This window comes from Micropterus dolomieu, linkage group LG05 (genome assembly GCF_021292245.1).
Source record: "Micropterus dolomieu isolate WLL.071019.BEF.003 ecotype Adirondacks linkage group LG05, ASM2129224v1, whole genome shotgun sequence".
NCBI classification, from domain to species: Eukaryota; Metazoa; Chordata; class Actinopteri; order Centrarchiformes; family Centrarchidae; genus Micropterus; species Micropterus dolomieu.
In genome coordinates this window covers 15,005,081-15,025,709 of record NC_060154.1, presented here as the reverse complement: position 1 = coordinate 15,025,709, position 20,629 = coordinate 15,005,081, and the positions used below count along the sequence as shown (strand labels likewise).

Below are 20,629 nucleotides of genomic sequence, written 5' to 3'. Positions count from 1 at the left end.
TAAAGTATGTGGTAATACTAAATACTGAGTATAATCTATTGAACATGATATAAAAGTGTGATTTAAACTATGTAATCTTACATGAACAACCACGAAAAAGAACGGATTGTGATTAAAAAAAATTTTTTTTAATTATTTTACAATCAAGCCTTATAATTTTGTAAGTCGTTCTTAAAATTACTCTTGACATTTTGTCCAACTGTACCTGAAGGCAGCATGGCTCGGCTGAAGCCAAAGGGGGAGTGGTTAAGGTTGAGTCACAGTACTTTGTTGCTAGGCTGCTAGCTAATGGTATCCCCAAACAGTCTTTTTTTTTTTTTTTGCCGTTTTTCTTCTCGAAATCACACAGCCATGCAAACACCTAAATAGTTTTAAAACGACAAATGTATGCCAAGATACATCGGTCATTTTAAACAATCAACCACTGCTTAACAGTTACCTCTGTGCTGGAGTTAAACAAACATCGTTGGAGGGCAACTCAACGACATCTGGGCGCGTTGCTTGCTAACTTAGCATAACGTTACTCGTTGCTAGTTGACATCTCAACAAGTTGCTGCAGTGTTTGTTAACCTACTGCAGATATTTCGATTATATGGCTTTCCACGAGCGTTAACGGTGTCGTCAAATGTCAGTGCAACGTTAGCTAATGGTGTATTGCTTCATAAACGTGAGGATCCAGGGACTCTGGGCGGAATAAAATCCCTGAACAAGCTGTCAAGATGGAACTGCAGAGATCAACGACATGAAACAGGCAAGTGGATGCTTTTCTGTTGAGGTAAATAATATTTTTTGTGCATGGTAACAATGAGATTGGATATGGATATAACGTTAGGATATGGTGCAGCGTTGGCGCGAAATATATAAAAACACTGCAGAGCTCTGGAAATCCAGTATTATATACAGTGGTGGCTAGTAATTAAGTTCATGTAACTTGGCAGACGCTTTTATCCAAAGCGACTTACATTTGAGGAACAACATACAAACATCAACAGAGCATCAAATACAGATCTACAACTGACAATACATACTAGTAAGAGCTCATAGTACATATAACATCAATGGGGTAAATACCTAGGGAAGGAAGTAAGAGTTAACAAAAAGTGCTATCAATACAAGATCATTGTAGGGGATAGAAGAAGAAGAGCACAGGACGTGCATGTTAGAGGTTAGGGGTGTTATAAGTGGAAGTGTTCTCGGAAGAGATGAGTTTTCAAGAGCTTCTTGAATTTAGAGAGGGACGCCCCTGCTCTGATGGCGTGTGGTAGCTCGTTCCACCATCGTGGTGTCACAGATGAGAATAGCCGGGACTGGGATTGCGTTGTGTGAAGGGATGGCAGAGCCAGGCGGCGTTCGTTGGAGGAGCGTAGCGGCCGAGAAGGAACGTAGGTTTTTATTATGGAGTTTAGGTAGATGGGTGCAGACCCAGTAGTCACTCTGTATGCAAGCATTAGTGACTTGAATTTGATTCTGGAGGTCACTGAGTAATGGAGTGACATGAGTCTTTTTGGGCTGATCAAAAACCAGACGTGCTGCTGCGTTCTGAACCATTTGTAAGGGTTTCACTGCACAAGCTGGAAGACCTGCTAGGAGGGCATTGCAGTAGTCAAGGCGAGAGATAACCATGGCCTGTACCAGAAGCTGGGTGGCGCACCGAGTGAGATAGGGCCTGATTTTCCTTATGTTGTATAGAGCAAAGCGGCATGACCCCAAGTTTCATGACACCCAAGTTTCCCACCACCTTGGTTGGAGTGATGGTTGAGGAGTCAATTTGTAGTGTGATGTTATGGTGGATAGATTCCTTGGCTGGAATGACCAAGAGTTCAGTCTTCGAGAGGTTTAGTTGAAGGTGGGAAGCCTTCATCCATGCAGATATGTCGGAGAGACAGTCCGTGATCCGCGCCGAGACGGTGGGAGCGCCCTTGCGGAAGGATAAGTAGAGTTGCTATCGTCTGCGTAGCAGTGGTAAGAGAAGCCGTGCGAGCGAATGATCGGCCCCAGTGAGGTGGTGTAAATTGAGAAGAGAAGGGGCCCTAGCACTGAGCCTTGGGGCACCCCTGTGGAGAGGCAGTGGGAGGGCGATAATTGTCCTTGCCACAAAACATTGTAGGAACGCCCCGACAGGTAGGATTCGAACCACAGGAGTGCTTTACTCGAGATGCATTGCTGAGAGAGCGGATAGCAGGATCCTATGGTTGACTGTGTCAACTGATAGGTCAACTTAAGTACAAATTTGAGGTACTTGTACTTTACTTGTGTACTGTACTGTACTTGTACTTTACTTGTTTTTTCTTTTCATGCCACATTCTATTATTACTCCACTACATCTCAGAGGGAGAAATTGTACTTTCTTTACATTTTTCATGTAAAAACATTTCATGGTTCCACATTCACATGAAAATGTGCTGCTTTTCCTTATATATTTTATTTTATGTGTAATAATTTTGAGCTATGTACTGTTGGTTAGACAAAGCAGGCCTTGTGAAGGTGATTGTGACGGTATTTCTCACTATTTTCAGAATTTCAAAAATCGATTAATGGAGAAAATAATCAGCAGAAGAATCCATAATGAACATAATCATTGGTGGCAGTCCGATCCAAAATAGTTAAAAATTAGCTCCCCTCAACAGCTACAGCATTATAATCCTGCATTTCCATTAATGCATAAGTAATAATCTAATCTAAAATAATATAACAGTCGCAGGACATTTTTCTTTCTACAGTAAGTACTTTTACTTTTAATACTTTAAGTACATTTTCCGGATTATAGTTTTACTTTAGTAACATTTTTATCAGGAGCGGACACTTTCAAAAAAGCAGGGACTGGTGCATTTAAAATTAGGTCAATTAATTTGGCTGTTTATACCTGAGTTGGACAGTACAGGATATTATTCAAAGTTAATTTTGGATTGTAATCAAGCTGTAGATGTCATACCAAAACCATTTGTTATGGGGAGCATTAAAGTTTCCTTTCCAGTTTAACAAAAAGTACAGTTTTCAACACTTGTGACTAAATAAATACCCGTAGTATTTTAAAAATTTTGGCTTAATGTGTAGGTAACATGCCAGAAGGACTAAACTGAATATTCTTTCTCTTGCAGGTGGGCAACTTATGAAAAATAACTATGAACTGGAAGGATACAAAATGGTGAATGTTTTCCCATGCACAACCCCATTCACATGACAGCAACAGGGAGATATGGGCTTCCTAAGATTGGTAGGCAGAATCATGGGTAGGATCAGTACTTTCAGGTCCTATCAGTTTGTGCTTCTCCTGGCTGCTGCACTTGCCGTTGTTGCTTTTTACTACTTTGGCTCAGAGAGGCAGAACTTTTCCAGCACTACAAAGAGGATCAAGCACACCCAGGCCAGCCACAACACCAACAGAAACGATGCAGACTTAACTGTGGACACTGGGCTCTCACACCCAGCTGGGTCTGAAGAGCAAGGAGAGGAAGAGCAAGGTATAGGCGGAGCGGGCGTGGGATTCTGGCCCAGGAAAGGGGATGGTGACCAACGCTACCACACACTCATGATGTTCACCAAGGTGGACAAGAGCCGGAACCTGCAGGACAAGTTCAGGGTGGCCATGTTGTCTATGGTTAAGCACGGACACTTCCTGGAAGGAGAGGTGTTGATCCTGCATTTTGTGAGTGACCAGGCCAGCAAAGAACTGGGAGAGAAGATGCTGCAGGAATTTCTCCTTGATGCAACATTCAAGTATGAGGTAAGCAGTCTGCACAGTACCATAGCTCTGTTGTCTATTGATTTCAAGATGAGAAGAAGATGAATCCTCACAATGTGTGACCTGATGGTTTTATTTCTTGTAAAGTTGCATTTGAGTTGCATTGAAATAACTTGACTTATGCTATTGAGATAGCAGGTTAATTTTTACATTATAAAATGTATTTATTGAGCTAAGTAAAGGCAAATAAAATAAACTAATATTAAGATATTTGTAGTGAAACTGCGCCAGAGAGACACATTTATTACACGCTTTGGTGTCTTGCACAGCGCTGTCTGATGGGCCAGTGGCAGACTCTCAGGATGCAAATTTGTTTAGTTTTGTTAGTTCAGAATTCAACACTTCAGAGTCAGTTGTAAGTTAACTTCTGACTCGGAGAGTAATTTTTGCACCTGAAAACACCATTTTGATTCAAAATAGCCCACCTTGTTACATTTGGTGAACAATGGCGGGGTTTTTTTGTTGTTGTTTTTTTTTACCTCTTTTGGCGTGTGGCCCTGTTTTTAGGTCCCAAAGTTCTCTTGATTCCAGCAATTAGAGAATCCTCAAGTTTTTATTTGATTGTCAGTGTGGTATTTATGTTAAGTTAGGTTAACGTTATTGTTCCCAAGGGGAAATTCTGATTGGGCACGGTGCAGTGTTGCTTCATAAAAAACATCACAAAAGATATAACACATCACAAAACACATCAACAAGAACCTGAGAAGCATTGACATGTTGTACTTCACAAGAGGAAAATATTTACATAGAAGAAAAAGGACATTGTTGACAATGTCATAGTTCCATAGATTATAGTGCTAAAGTGCTAGTGTGATGGTTGCACATTGAACTGAAGTCTGTGTAAAGTGCATATGCTAAGGTGCTAGTATGTTTATTGCATGTTGCCCTATTGCACCGAGATCACAATTAAATTGCTGAAGTGCTCACATATTTATTGCACACAGCACTATTTTACATTGTTCAGCAGCTTAATGGAGGCTGGCACAAATGATAATTTTAGGCGATTGGATTTGCATTTTGGTACACGGAGTCTTCTTCCTAATTTCCCTAGCCTGTTTCATAACTGCCTGGTAATACAGGCTCTGTATAGGCTCATAGTCTCTCAGCCCTATAATTTTCATGGCACAACAACCATCCAGCATTTTGGCAACGCAAAAAGTAACAAACTCAAAGTAACAGTGTATCACTTGCATATTGGTTGGCAGGCAGTGGAAAATAACGTCTTTTTTGCCCTCCAAGGGAGCATTTTCCTTGGAATGTGACGCCACATGAAGAGTATGAATAAACACAACACATTTTTCAAAACATCGCATTACAATCGAGGTTAGAGCTATGTGGTGTATTTGATTTTTCTTTGAGAGATGGAGATAGCTGTAAATGGGTTGGATAGAAATAATGACAGATTTAAAACACAATTTACTAAAGAGGTACTAAAGTCTGCCGTATTCTTGAAACAACATGTGACTTTGCCTAAAGACAAGTGTTTTCCAAAGGCAAGGTGAAAAGCCTGATAAAATGTCTTCCATTCAATCCACCAAAAAACACCAAACAATAGTCAACAGCAAAGAATAGCTGTTCGGCATTGTCAGAAGATTTGGCAAATTTTTCATGGGCGCAATCCACATACTCAGCTCAGTTGCTCATCCCGCAAATGCATGTTCCTTAGAAATGTGGCACCATTTAAAAGCGAAATAATCAGGCTTTCCAGCAGCATAAGATGTATTGCCAAGTAACAGTTACAACAAAGAAATAATCTACTAAACATAATTATCTTTCTTTTTGTGTGTAGTTTAGTTTGAGAACCACTGCTCTAGAGAAAGAAATTGGCTGTTTAAAGTTGAAACACCTGGGGGCACTGTTGGCCTGCCAAACTAATCTCCCACTAATGGGGATATCCCTCCCCTGTTGTCTCTGCCAAAACAGAGGATTATGTGCTCTCTGTGTTGCTCTTTCTGTTGCATGCAATGCCCTGCCCCATTTGTCCTCTTTTTGTATTCCTCACAGAACACAAGATCATAAACCTTTTACAAATTACTTATCCCCTTTCCTCACCATCCAGGCCTTTGCTCTCAGGAATGTCTCATCATCTACAACATCTGGTGTGCATGGTACAGCTCTGTATTATCTTAGGCTGACCCCATGCCCGCATTGGATTGGTTAGAGGCTTGCTCAGCTTGGTATCTTGGTAGTTTTTTTTGGTCAGATTGTTTCCTGTTAATGTCAGTCTCTACTCAGGCTGAGCTCAAAGTCTTGTAGGAGCACAGCTGAAGTGTGTAATGTAAAATACTGGACATGTTTACTGTTCAGGTGTGATGGTTAAGTGCTGTGACACTTGCTTCTCTAATATAAAAAGGATCTGTGGGGTTACCAGGTTGTTAGAGAGGACCAGACAAGATCTCTTTCTCAAAAATACAGCCCCTGCAGAGATTACCCCTCACCCCTTTCTTTAATGTATTACTCGGCCAATACTAATTGTTGCTCTTTGTATAACTAATAGTTAACCAAGATACAAAACACATTTGTAGGACAGGTAGTACAATGTATTGGCAGTATTAGCAAGATGTTGTGGGGCCATAGAATATAGAAGCTCCTTCTAATTAACAACATCGCAAACAAATATCTAAACATTTTGGCAAAAAGAAACACTTTTTGGAGGGATGATTTAAAAGCAGAGTGTTGCTGTGGAAACACAGTGTAGATATTGTGAAATATTTCAAGTTTATAAGAGAGAGGTACAAGTTTACTAACCAACCTAAGGATATAGTGCCGTTAGTCATTGGAAGTGTTCGCTCTCAGCACATTGCAATTTAAGAGTACATTGCAGAGCTTGACTTATACTGGATTTGGATTTAGTTTTTTAACATTTTGATTAGAGCCAGCAGATCTGCGAGGTCTACACTGGCTTATTACAGTATATCGTTATTGGTGTGCATGTCAGCCGATAAGTTACAAGAAATTGCTGTACAGAAATGCCAAACCAGGCTCGAGGTAATTAAGGTAGTTTGTCCAACAGAAAGCCCTGACATATTGATTTTTCAGCTGTAAAATGTCCACTCAGTGTGTTGCCTGGTCACAGTCCTTAAAAATTTTTAGGCATCTGTAACAAGATTGTTTATGTAAGGGGCGTTTTGCTCTGATGGTAGCGTGCACGGTCCATGTATTAAGACTCTGTCACAGCCGGCAGGGTTGGAGTCCGACCCGCAGCCCTTTGCTGCATGTCGCCCCCTCTTTCTCTTCAGCATTTCCTGACCCTCTCCAGCTAAACCATCTCATTAAAGCAAAAGCCTGAAAAAATATGTTTATGTAATGCATATATGTTTACAAAACTGATTACAATCAACCCATATTTTATCAGATTTTTTAAATTCTGTTGAAATATCAGTAAATATCTACCTCAAAAAGTCAGTAGCACTTATAGCAGCAATACATTTGATAAAGATTTGTGACCAGCATATGCATTGGGTGGTACATTTAATGGTTGAAAAATATAAATATATATATATTTTTTATTTGTATGAAAAGGCAACTGCTTCTAAATTGCCTCAAAACATATCTTTGGCTGGGGGTAATGTCCCCAGTGCGACTCTCTTTGTTGCATGTCGAATGGCGATGGTGCAGTGAATAAGACACATGCCTTTGGTGTGGGAGGCCGAGGTTCAATTGCGACACATCCAAGACACGACATTTAACCCCTAGCTGCTGCAGTGGTGTACGACCTCTGAGATGTATAACAATTGCAAGTTGCTTTGGATAAAAGCGTAAGATTAAATAATGTAATGTCATTCCCCACCTCTCTTTCCCCTTGTTTCCTGTTACCTATCTAGTGTCCATTCTCAAATAAAGGCACTAAATACCCTCAAAAAATCCTAATGAAAAAGTCATATTTAGCTATCTGTATTGCAGTGTCTTCTGCTTATTGGGTGACATATGTGCTGATGCCAATATAAGCTAAAACTGGCCGAAAATATCAATGCAGATGTATTAGTCAGGCTTTAGTTAGTCCGTAGTGGCCCAAGGAACCATGTTTTTACAATTCTCTTATATAATTTTGTGCTTTTAAAATCAACGTTACTGTAAGTCGGTCAGTTTCATGGTGTCATTCCAGACCAGCGCTGTTAAACATCATGGTTTGAGGTAATGAATCATGAAATAATGTTCTGACACAAGTACAGCCTCTGTCTCCTCTGTCTTTCCGGATGTGGTGCACCGGTACACATAGAGTCCTGCTAAAGTTACAGATGGGACGGGGAGTCCCCCGGGGGCCGACAGGCAGTGTATATGAGCATGTTGACATCCTTGTCTGCTCATCTCGTGTGTCATCCCTTTTTATTATTTATCTTAAAGGCACATGAGGGTTAGAGACAGTAGTTATGCAAGATTTTAGCCTCCATCACTTCCCCAACTGCGGTAACTTCAGTGACCCACTTGACATTCGCAGCAAACAGCCTGCAGAGTCACACTGCCCAGGGGCTGTGCTCATTACTGCACAACATACTGGAGTCTTTCTGCACTGAAGCCGTCACTTCATGAAATGTTTTTTTTACGAGTGTGTATTTGAGAATATTTTGTAACTGACAACAGGGTAGTGCCACAATGTTACAGCTAGATTAGCAGGCTCCAGTCAATACAAAGCAACTGTCAATTTGTAAAAAGTAGATACACATGTTTTAAGCTGATGATACACGGGGCAACTTTTTGAGCAGTGTTGCTGGGCAATGTTGTTGGTGGCAAGTCCGACTATGTTTTGAATGGATAGCGTTCAAAACATAGTCGGACATAGTCAATTTTCACCCTCTCATCCTCTGTTCAGCAGAAGTTATGGTAAGCATTAAGCAAGCCTGGCCACAACAGTCAGAAAAATACATTTTGGTCGGTACTAGCATCTAGCAGTTCTTCAAAAAAACAGTACAACCTGCCAAACATCTCCAGCCTATAAGGTCAACTTTGTGCAGCTAGTTTTGTTTGTGAACTAATAATATTACTTACATATACTGTATGCACAAAAAAGCTGCCACAAATTATATTAGTCAAAACGATGGCTTGGTGTAGTTAGTCAACCTTCTAGGCCTTACAAATACTCCCACATAAGCCTTTACTGTGCATTGATAAGATTTCCCTGTCTTTGTACCTAGTCTTTGTTGTTGATGATGTCCTGCTTTTTAGTAATCGTCCATCACAACACTAAAATTGCAAATGAAATCAAAAGACACTTTTGTTGTCAACATATCAAATGATGAGTAACTCACACTCTTTTGAAAAAACAACAAAACTATGTTGCATTATTTATTGTGGTCCGCTGGGGAAGGTAGTGAAATTATGGTTTAGCTGATTTTCCTCCATAAATTGTTAGTGAAAGGCCATACAAAATAGTTGATAAAATTTACAAGAATCTTTCAGACAAAAAATGTTTAAAATGTTATAAAAGGTGGAATTAAGTTTGTCCTAGTTTGTAAGTTTCTCTATCCATAGTTACCGTTAATCCTGTTTGACCAAGTTGTATTCATTGCAGTGGAAGACATTGTGCGACATCATTGCGCACAATGTTTTCCCTTAACTTGGCTTAAATATGTTTTGGATAAAATTGTTATTCTGCACTGAGAACTGTGGAAACCAGAGCAGCAAAACGTGGAAATGAGATGCCCCCTGTGGTAAACATAGATGAGCTGATATTAGCACTGTGATACAGCTTGTATAACTAGAGTAAGTTAAGGTATGCAAATCTAATACTGCAAGTGCATAAAATGTAAATGTGTCCTTTGTAGTACCAGTGATTACTTATCAGGACTTAAACAATATTACTTATTCTACCCACAGCCTTTATTTATGTGCCATTATATCACATTATAGACAGCAGTCCAGGACAGCACTGATTTCAAAAAACAGCTGAGGGCTTACCTTAATCTGCCAGGGATCATTAAATTATGTTTGCCCATCGAGGCCTGATTTAAAATATGACTGCCATATTGTCCAGGATTTATCTGAAGCCTAACATACACACTTATTGATGCCAGGCTTAACCAGAAAAGGCCAGGATCTCCTCAGGAAATACGGTCTGTCCCAAGCCAACATATTTTTTTTTTTCCCTCTGCAGGAAATATTTAATAATAATCACTGCTTTCTATATTTAAAAAATCCTCATACAGTAATCTGTAGAGAATATCTAGTGTACATGATCAGAGCAGAAACTGCAGCCTTGCAGCTGTCGTGGGATTTAAAGCTCAGAGTAGCAGCACTGAGTGGCAAGGAACTTGGCCAACATATGAAGCATCATTTGTAGTCAAAACATTTAACCTTCCTTTCCTGTGTAAAGCTCGTCATTTTTAATTTGTTCTGATTTTAAAGAACACAGTAGATGGGTTTAAACTAATTTTCATTAGTGTGTGTCACTATCAGTTTTCACTCATTAAGTTACTTAATTTGTCCCCTTGGGGAAATTAATTTTTTTCACTCTAGACATGAACTGGCCACCCTCTGCTCTCCAGGCCAAGTCCCTGTGGACTAAGCTTCTGGGCCCATATTCTGCATATGAGTTGGTTTTGAAAGATGTCCCATACTCTCTGATTCTTATGGGAAAATGCAGCCACCTGCAGTGGAGGGCTTGTCGTTGCTGACAAATTCAAATATTGTGATTATTTTGGCAAAATATCGTAATAAAGTATATATGTAATTCAGTATAATGTAATCCTGTTTTCAAAATGATTTTTTGTGCATAAAAAAAGATAATTACCCACAGAAAACACTTTGTTGAGGTTGGTATGAGGCATTCACTGTCTCTCATAACAGTCCAAACTGGACTGTTGTCATGCCATGTTACAATTAGAAAAATCTCAATAGTCTCATAAAATGGCATCTTTAGTAGTTCCCAGCTGTAATGCAGTCAGGACATTGTTTTACTAACTCCTCTGTGTTGCAGGTGTTGTTCCATGACGTGGTGGCTCTCACACAGAAACTGTTCCCTATTGTGGAGGCCATGCAGAAGCACTTCAGCGCCGGCTCCGGGGCTTACTACAGTGACGCCATCTTCTTCCTGTCTGTTGCCATGCATCACATCATGCCTGAAAGTAAGGAAAGAACTATTTGGTTTTGTTTACAGAGGTTTTGAGAAATCTGTCTGTGGGATTTCTGCCACCACCCAAAAACAACTGGGTTAAGTGGCGCTCTAAGCATTAACAAATTACATTTACAATATGTCTTTCTAGAAACAATTGGCCTCATACAAGAACCACGAGCAGATTTGTTCTTAAGTGGCTTGTATGGGCGATGTAGAAGAACTTGTTGCATTCACCAGTGTTCTTGTATTTTGAATTTTCTCTTGTATAAATGTTATGTAGTATGTGTATAGCCTAGACACTATTGATGTAAACAAACCTTTAACAGAAAACATAACAAAACTAGATTTGATTGATGATTAGTATTTTCCTGTGTATTGAAATTCTGTCATTCAACATGAAAGCAGGTTGCAATGCTGTATTTTAAAAACTGCTATTGGACCTACCCTTCAATTTTCGATCAAGAATTGCACCTTAAAGTTTCAAGATGTCACTTTCTGTGCGGAGGAAGTGGTACACAGCAGACACCAGAAGAAAATTTGGGAAGTAAGAAAAACCTTTCAGTATTTTCAGTTATTAAATTACTTAATTTACCTACTGGCTGAAAAAGGGTCTACACATTACATCTAAGAAAAGCATACTGTTATAGGTTACTTTATATGACTTGAAATTAGTATTCTGCTTTGAGTCTCTAGCAGACCATGTTTCAAATTCACTTAGATGCTCAGTTCACTGCTGGTGCACAGCTGGAAAAGTCAGTATGGGCAGGTATCTAAGAGACACGTGGCATGCTGCAGAGGCCCTGGGGAGCGAGGAAGGAAGGGTGGGTTATGTTGCTGCTGCCCACATTAGTGCCCCCTGTGCTGGTGCAGACCAATGGCAGCGACCTTCTCTTTTGTGCACTGTTGTGGTTCACTTCAGTGGATGTGCAGCATGGGGCATCACTCCACAAATGGACCAAAACATCCAGAGGCACACATATGAAACCTGAAGTCTCCGTCTTGCAGACAGCAGGGCACCTTCCCGTTTGAGGTTTTTAAAACTTGGTGCAGGCTTGTACTGATGTGCTTTTCACTGTGAAGGGAAGAGTTTCTGTTTTTTAGAAGTTACACACATTAAACTATTTCCATAAACATGGCAGTACTGGGATTTCAAGATTCATTTCAGTGAGCTGTAAGCTGAAATTCTTCATTTATTAGCTTTCCACCAAAGAAAGATGTCCACATTTGAAGGCTTGACAACCCCAGTGGTCAAATTCATGTTTTCTTTAAGGTCCTCCATAGCACATCAAAGTATGCTATTTAAATTACTCTGTAAAGTATGATTTCAATTAGAGAACAGAAGAGGAAAATAGTGAAGAAAAAGATGAATGACTTCAGGCAAAACAGGATGATAAATAAAAGATTGTGCTTGGGGGAAAATGTTTTGAGTGCATGGTTGACACTCCGCTGTCAGTTCTGAAAAGTAATTTGTGGTGGAGCACAAAGTTGTTTTGACAAGATTTTAAACATATTGCCAATGTGGCACCGGGTGTTTTGTTCAGCAGACGTTTTTCTCCGTTCAGAACTGGAGGTGTGTGTCTCGTGTCACGTTGTGTCCTTATTGATCAGCCATGTGGCACATGTCTGCTGTGTGTGTCCAAGTGGTCACACATTTCTATTTAAAGACAGCTTTTTATCTATAAAGGGCATAACGTGGTTGTCTTAACCGAGAGAGAGTGGGATTACGTGATGCACAAATCTCCACCAGTGTTATTTTCTTCACACAATACATCTTTAATTTAACCTTTTTTTTTTTTCTAAAACTCTTCATTCAGCGAGCCTCACAGCAGACACAGAACATCGTTTATGATTAATGACAGTGAAACACAAATATAAATAGCAGCTGCAAGTGGGAGGGCTGGAAATTTAACATCCACTAACTTGTGAAGTGGGAGATGTGATTTTGTCGAGTTTAATTTAGTTGTCAAAAGAGAAGGAAGAAATTGTCAGCACTTTCGGCTTAAGCCAGCTGCACAGCCTGTTTGCTCAATATAAATGTGAAGTTAAAATGTTTGCAAGGTCTTTACTTTTTATTAGACATTTGGAGTCTAGACTCAAAAACACAGACATTTCTTTCATTAAAACAGCAGTCTATTTTGTACTCAACAGTATTTTTATAAATTCTTATTTCTTGTACAATACACAACAATATTTTGCTTATAATAACATTAATGTCACAACACAAACAGTCACATGCTTTATTGATCTATTATGGTTTATTAGAAAAGGCTTTCGGTGTCACCATGGTGTAGATCTAGACACGTTTTGGTCATGGACCTTTCGTCAGACATCAGATTCACAATGTGAAACGAGCGGGCTGAAACAGCCATTCAGAAGGTAGAGCCCAATCTAACACCTGGGACTACTACCAAAAATAAAAACTTTTTAATACACACAAAAACATGAAGACAAACACCCTCATTTTAATGTCACAGCCATAAACTAGCAAAAGGCTAATTGATAAATATCTCCAGAAAATGAAGGAAATACCTCAATATCTCAACTGTATGTTTAGGGATAAAAGTGCCAGGGTAGGCCTGGATAAAGATATAGATTTTCAGATTAATTGCGCTTTTTCTTTTAATGATCCAATATCGATTCTTAAGACTGTCGTGACTCGGGATGGTCAGCTGACTGTGGCTATCTCGTAGCCAAGCTAGAGATCACACGGAAAGACTGAAAAAAGACACATCTTAGCTCTCAGTTTGTGTTTGTTGTGGAGATATTACCTCTGGCTACAAGATGTCAAGCCGCAGAAGCTGAGTGAACAGCGTGTGACTTCTACTTTTTTCAGCCTGTCCCTGCTGGGTAGCTAATGCCAGCTAGCCAGCTGTCTGCAGATATCAGATTGATGTCTACACAAACAGAAGTGCAGATGAATTAGTGAGCAGACTTTCAATTTCTGCCCTGTCTGCACTCAAAGTAATGATTAAAGTAGATCAGGTCTTTTGTTACTGTTGCTCAACTGCTTCGCACATATCACGTTTTAATTGTTTTCCTTTGGCAAAGAAAATAAATCCTTTTCCACCATTTCATAACCGGAAAATAATAATAATTCAAATAAAATGGCACAATGGAAACCTATTGTAATTAAACAGAACTTTTGTCTCTCCCTTCTGTCAGTGAGAGTAATTACACAACACTGTTGACATGTGGTCATAATGCATAGCCTCTACCATTCTCAGTTATTGCTGTCGCTATGGTTGACCCCCCCACCACTCAGGTACATTGTGAAATACAGAGATTTAGTCAGTTATAGGCTTAATCAGCATGGTGTAAACTCGTTTTGCAAGGGCTGGAATGAACGGACGTTCGTTTATGTAAAAGTCTCACACTCCCAAGTTTAATCATTAGGTCCCTAAGAAACACTGTTTTTGTTTCCATGTTTTTGTATCCCCTTGTCTCAACATGCTGGGACTTGAGTGAGAAACATGGTACCTGGAAGCCTGGTGAAATTCCAAGATAAAGCACCAACACCTTGCTTTTGTGATTTTTAACAGTTCTAACACATGCTGTATTGCTTTTTTTAAAACAACTTTAATAGACAACACTGCTAATACCTCCAACCTGTTTCTCCAGAGCTAATAACACAGACCTAATTACTTTTCCTCATGGACTCATTGATGTAAAGTAACAGGCCAGTGTTGAACATGAGTGGGATGGTGAAGTGGATCGGGCTAGAGCTGAATTTATATGTCCTGACTTCCTCTCACTAGACCAGTGGGCTTAACAGGCACATTATGGTGAAGTCCGCAGCAGCTGGGGTTGCCCAGTTATATACTTTGTTTAAGTCAACAAAGGGTTTCATGCAAACTGTACACAGACACTTTACACATTTGTGCATGAGACACAGCAGTGTAAATCAAAACATTGATAATTTAAATCTCCCGAAATGCCGACAGGATCAGTCAGGTTGCACTGACAGGATTCTCTCTAATCATTAAAGTAACACTTTACCCAGATAACACTTGGTTTAATTCATGTTACGCTCAAAACACACCTATGAATAACTAAGAGACTAAATACAACCCCTTTGTGCCTTGTTCCTTGGTTTGCACCCAAATTATGGGCTGTTGAACAAGCAAAGATGGAGTTGGACGCCGTAAATGCACTTGCACCATGTCCTTTAGGCCGTGTACTATAGATCGTTGTATCTTGAAGGCCACCTAAACCGTTTTGATTGATTGGGCAGGTGTCTTGGAGTAGCCTAGCTAGCCAGTTACGTTATACTGTCGCTAACGTAACTGCGGCAGATCTATTAATCACTGGCTGCCAAGTGTCCAGTGTTACTTTTTATGGTCAACTTGTGTTAAAGTCATACTGGAGAAGAGTAACGTCAGTAATTTAAGTCTAAACTTAAAACTAGTATTTTTTTTGTCTTATTTAAAAACTCTACCATTCTGTGTATTATTTGAAACAATAAATAAATAACAGACAAATCTACCGCATGTGACAAATGAAAAAGAGATTTAATGCATTTAAAAATACAATATGGATAATAAATACCTATAAAAACTATTGATTTTTATTTACTGTTCTGAAGCTTATATGTGTTTTTGTTTTCTCTTCACTTTGTTTCCAGAAGCATTTTCTAACTGGTGCTTGGGACTAGAGGATCCTGTTTACTTCATACAGCAAGAGACAGTTTTTTCTTGCAGCAGTAAACATGTAAACTTTTGGATGCACGGGAACATAATGAGAAGAAAAATTAATTAATTGACCTCCCAAAAAATCCAGGGTGTTTCCAGGGAATATTGGTAAAAGCAGAAAACAATGAGCCTTACAAATAGGCTGCAAGTGCTCACATCAAGACTGACATTAGGACATAATGAGGTTGACCCACTTTCTTCCTGACAAAAAATGTGATGTTCGAAAACAACAGCGTCTCTGTTGTTTTAGTGCTGTTGAGGTTTAGTCAACAGCACCGTCTCATCTGACCAGAGCCTCAAGCCACGCAAACAACATTTATTCTTGCAATACATTTACAACACACATGGATGACTGATTTTACCCCCCTTAATTTCTACTTATCCATTTTGTTCAATAACAGTTTGATCACAGAGGGGCTCATTCTTCTCTGAACAACATAAATATTTGGAGGATTATTTAAATAAAACTGTTACTTATTTATGTCTCTCCTCCAGTACAATTAGTTTCCTATATTTCATATCCTCTATGTTCTTCATCCTTTTAAGACCTATAATTCAGAAGAGGTCTGCCACTCAAGAATGTCTGAGTTTTCTTAATGCTGCTGGAAGGAGACAAAAAGTAAATCTAGGTGAAAGTCAGTTTAAACAATAAATGAAAAGATCCAGGTATATTTCAAAGAAAGCCACCAAAATCCTTAGTTATAATTTCACCTCCAATAATCACTGAGTTTAAACCCTCTCACATTTCTACATATAATAATATGAAGTACCTATTTGAAAAATGTATTTAGAATATAGCTGTAAAATAGTGTTGCATAATTTTTGTGAGCAATTGAAATACACTAAATTCTAAATGTAATACATGTGTATGCATGTAGTTGTTCATGTTTTGATCTGTAGCAAACTCAACAGAGGCAACAGAGTCTTGTAATACATTTAAATAACATTTTTAGTGATATCATAATATGTTCTGATAAAACAAAACACAAAGCCCTCCTTTCACCCCCACAGGACTTTGTGTTGAGTCATTGATCAAACATTAAACCCATCACATCACAATGTTGTAATAACTGAAGGCTCTCTTCCTGTTACACTTCCACTAGTTAAGCCTTGTTAGTACAAACAAACAGCACCCACCGCTCGGAGTTTACTCTTCCGAGCCCCTCTGTGTTGCCACAGTACATAAAGGCATTGTGATGGCAGCTTCCTTGTTTGGAGAGCACAGAAAACCGGTCAGTTCCGTGTTGCTGAATCTTCTTTTTTCCGTCACTTGTTTCAAGAGAAACCAGCACTCAGATATCTTTGGAGCACCAACTTGTAGTCCAGCTACAATCTCCTCGTAGTATACACCCTTAATTGTTTTGCACAGTTTTATTGAGCTTTGTTGAGGCCAAAGTTGTTCCCACAGGACTTTGTGAGACTATGGTCAGTGGACCTCGGACCTCATAGGTCCGGGAGCATTACTTTTAATGGACACATGTAACATGTTTTATACTTCCTGTGAATATAATCCATTCAATCTTATTTCCATACTGTCGCAATTTGATCAATTATATTTTATGTGGTGCTCATGTCGCCCACAATTAAGACTTCATAGCCTCTCTTCAGGTAAAACTCTCCATATTGCAACACATGTTTTTTAGTCACTAACCCTGTTATACTAAATAGTCACTAACCCATCCTGTCAGCTCGCTCTGCTCCGTTTCAGTGCATTTACCATAAGGCTCTAATACGTGTGCACTGCAATTGTATGTGCGGCTAGCTTGACCGTGTTCTCATAAATGAGTGACAGTGGATACACTCAAACCTGTTCAAACTTAGTTAACATTATCGTACTTACCTCAAACAATGTTGTGTCCTCAAAAGAAAAGTGTTTGTCTCCAGTCGGATGCAGCAGGGAGCAGTGGCGCAAAACTCAACGTTTGAGGTCTTTAAGGTATGAGAAGTGTAAAAATATTTTCGGTTCATTTTGAAACTATGGTGGAACAAATTTGACTGCGGCGTGCCGCTATAGTCTCTGTTATTAATGGGAAACGCTGCCTGCAATTTGAACAATAACTGTAAGTTGATTATGGTCTGATTACCAACTTTTTAACAGTATCTCCATAAAATATATTTATTATATTATATTAAAATTTTTAATCTTAAGATGCACCACTTTTTAGCTGGACACCCAAATTATAGAAGCAAGACACAAATGCAGTGCTGTTTTGTAAAATACTTTAAAGCAACATTAATGTTCAGTACTGGGACATTAGACACAAGATGAGAGGAGCAAAAATTAAATTATTTAGTGTAGACTTTTTGTTTTCCTTCTAACCCATATCTTGTTTACATACTGAATAGATAATGCAACAAAATAAAATTGTCTCTCCTTATACTAGTACACATTTTGTTCTGCAGAATTATGTAAGTTTTACACTTGCTGGCTGCTGGATCTCAACAAGGCTTTGATGAAATGAATCAGATCTAAATTCATGTTGAATTGAGCTCTGACCGTTCACAATGCATACATGAACCCATTCAGCTCATTATTTTGAAGTACCCTCGTCCTCCGGCATCAGTTATACCAATTCTGCAGTTGCTGTCAAACCAACCTTTTGCGCTGTCGATAAATGTTTACCGTCTTTGACAGTTTGTCTTAAGCCGACAAGTGTTTTCATCAGTTCAATTATCCTGTTGCGCCCCTGGCACACCATTCCTGAGTATTATCCTTTCATCACCATGCCAACCAGCAAAACATAGGAAGCTGAAACAATGAACAGATGAGGGCCTGAATATCCTGGATACTGCCGTTCCAGTTTCATCCACAAACAAGATACAGTCCTAATAATTTACTGAGCTGACATTCACAACTCCGAAACGTGCACTTTTTTTATAGTCATGCTGAACTTTCTAAACATTTCTCCACACAATTTAAAGACTTTTTCATGCACTTTTGTTTTTTAGGTAAATGGTAATAATACAGAAAGCAGAAGCCAAAAACACCACTGCAGAGAAACAATTTAATTGTGTTAATCTTTTCAGGAGTGTTGTCAGACTATTATTTCCTCTGTGTATTCCTGGTAGGACTCTTAGGCCCCATCCACACTACTGCATTTTCAAATTAAAATGGAGACCTTTTGCTATGTTTGCACCTCCCGTCCAGACTACAACGATGAAAACGAAGTTTTGAAAACGCTGCGACCCCGTTTTGTGTTTCAAAACGCTCGTGCTCGGCTCTCTGATTGGGTCTTGCAAAACAGAAACACAATGCTGCTGACCGGGTTTTTGACATCATATTTTTATTAAAATATTCTGTACACTTGTACTGTGCATGTCGCCGTTTACTTTGCAACAACTCCCAGTCTGTTTTCTGCTGCCACACTCCCGTGTTACCTTCAGTAACAGTCCCAGCTCGTTATTGATCCATGCAACAAAAAAAAAAACTGGTCTGATGCTTAGTCTGTATTTATTTGTTCTTTCGCCAAATCTTCTGTAACTATGGAATAGACCATCTGCTTCATGTTTGTACTGGCACGCGTGTAGCCAGTGCACCTGAATGGGTCCTAGCTGTGCGTTTTCAGTCGTTTTAATGTAGACGTAGATCAACTCCAAACCGCAGCGGAAACGCTGGTGGTGGATGGAGATCGTATTCGTTTTAATTCTCAGTTTGTAAACTAAAATGGAGTAGTGTGGATGGGTTCTTAGAAGTGATTAGGCAGACAGTCACTGGATGTTGATGAATGGTCAGAGAAATTCGACCTACATACACAGTTGACTCAGAAGTACATTTCCTGAGATAATTTTTTTAATGGATAACTCATTTTCATCATATAAGAGAAAATACATTATTATTCATCAAAAATTCACACGGGGAGGACCAAGGTTGGGGGAGGTCCTTGTTCTTTGTCAAACAACTACCATTCTTTTAGTAGTTGATGCATGTTTAGAATAATCTTAGATGTTTTTCTAAAGTTTGATGTTGCTTTATCAGTATTTTATGCTCTGCTCGCAGGTCTGACGCGCATAGTGCAGCTTGACCTGGACCTGAAATACAGGACCAACATCCGGGACCTCTTCCAAGAATTTGACCAGTTTCCTCCAGGAGCGGTAATAGGCATTACCAGAGAGATGCAGCCAGTCTACAGGTAGGCAGTGTGGCACAACACATCAGCTATTGTGATGTTTGAGTGTGTAACATTTAAGTGACAACTGAGACAGAGCTTTAAAATCTAATAATGAATAACTGGACTGAGTCTCTGCTTTAATTTTGCTGCCTCAGCTTTTAATTGTCTGCTCACTGACAAGAGGTTTTCTGAATGGATTAAGGGCCAGCATCTGTCAAGAGAAAAGTGTTTTGTCTTTTGGGCTTTGCCTCTCAACTGGAAGACATCTTCACTTTGTGATAAAAAGTCTGGACAATTAAGTTTTAGACTGCGGGGTGAATAAACTGAAAACTGGTCTTAGATGGAGAGATATAAAATGGACAATTGTCACTGGAATCTAACATCTGGCTGTTATACATTGATGGGGTCTAATTTTGAAAACGTGAATTACGCAATAAAAAAGAAACCCAATCATCGATGCCGCAGCAGCCAGACTAAAACTTAAACTGATTACTGCGTTGTCTTATTGTCTAAGTGTGTCTTCCCTGTCAGCTGTTGTTCCATGCCTAATCTTGCTTCCAAAAATTGGAAAGATCATCAAACTGTTTAGCCTCAGCATTTTTAAATGATAACAAATTCCTCTTGGTATCAGGTTTATGTTGCAATGCTGATATTCTGTATTTATGAATCTGTGAGAGCAGACACATTAGGATTATCCTTTATGTTTCTCCCCCATATCTTTCTCACTAATCAATTTAAAGCCTCCATACCCATCTCACTCACTGTTGTTGACCCCAGATGGAGTTTAGTTTTTATGGGCCTCATTTGCACATTTCACAGTTATTTTCTCTCACAGCTTCTAAGCGAGAAAGAACATCAGAAGTCTCCCATACAGACACTGATTCACAAGAACCCCAGCAGTCTGTCATTTCCCATCTACAGGCAAAAATGTAAAAGTTGTAATGCAACATTTAAAGCAACATTATGTTGTATTTTTTAATCTTCATGATCTTTTTGATGGTGCACAGATTTGTCATTGATCATTGCCTCTCCGGGCCGT

The 20,629-nt window shown here is 39.3% G+C and overlaps 2 protein-coding genes across 5 annotated transcripts in view; both read left to right on the top strand.

Annotated features, from left to right (window-relative positions):
• The window catches only part of LOC123971617 (ankyrin repeat domain-containing protein 13C), a 68,645-nt gene that overhangs the window by 35,207 nt on the left and 12,809 nt on the right, over positions 1-20,629 (top strand). The window lies entirely within an intron of this gene.
• Positions 304-19,904, top strand: xxylt1 (xyloside xylosyltransferase 1). 3 transcript variants are annotated; one of them, XM_046050553.1, is made up of 5 exons: positions 304-751; positions 3,099-3,724; positions 10,656-10,803; positions 19,479-19,611; positions 19,793-19,904. In XM_046050553.1, the coding sequence occupies exons 2-5, from the start codon at positions 3,197-3,199 to the stop codon at positions 19,887-19,889; spliced, it is 906 nt and encodes a 301-aa protein (XP_045906509.1). In that variant the 5' UTR covers positions 304-751; positions 3,099-3,196; the 3' UTR covers positions 19,890-19,904. The 3 variants fall into 3 exon arrangements, with proteins under 3 accessions (XP_045906509.1, XP_045906510.1, XP_045906511.1); XM_046050554.1 differs by having other exon boundaries at positions 304-775; XM_046050555.1 differs by lacking the exon at positions 19,793-19,904 and adding an exon at positions 19,746-19,767.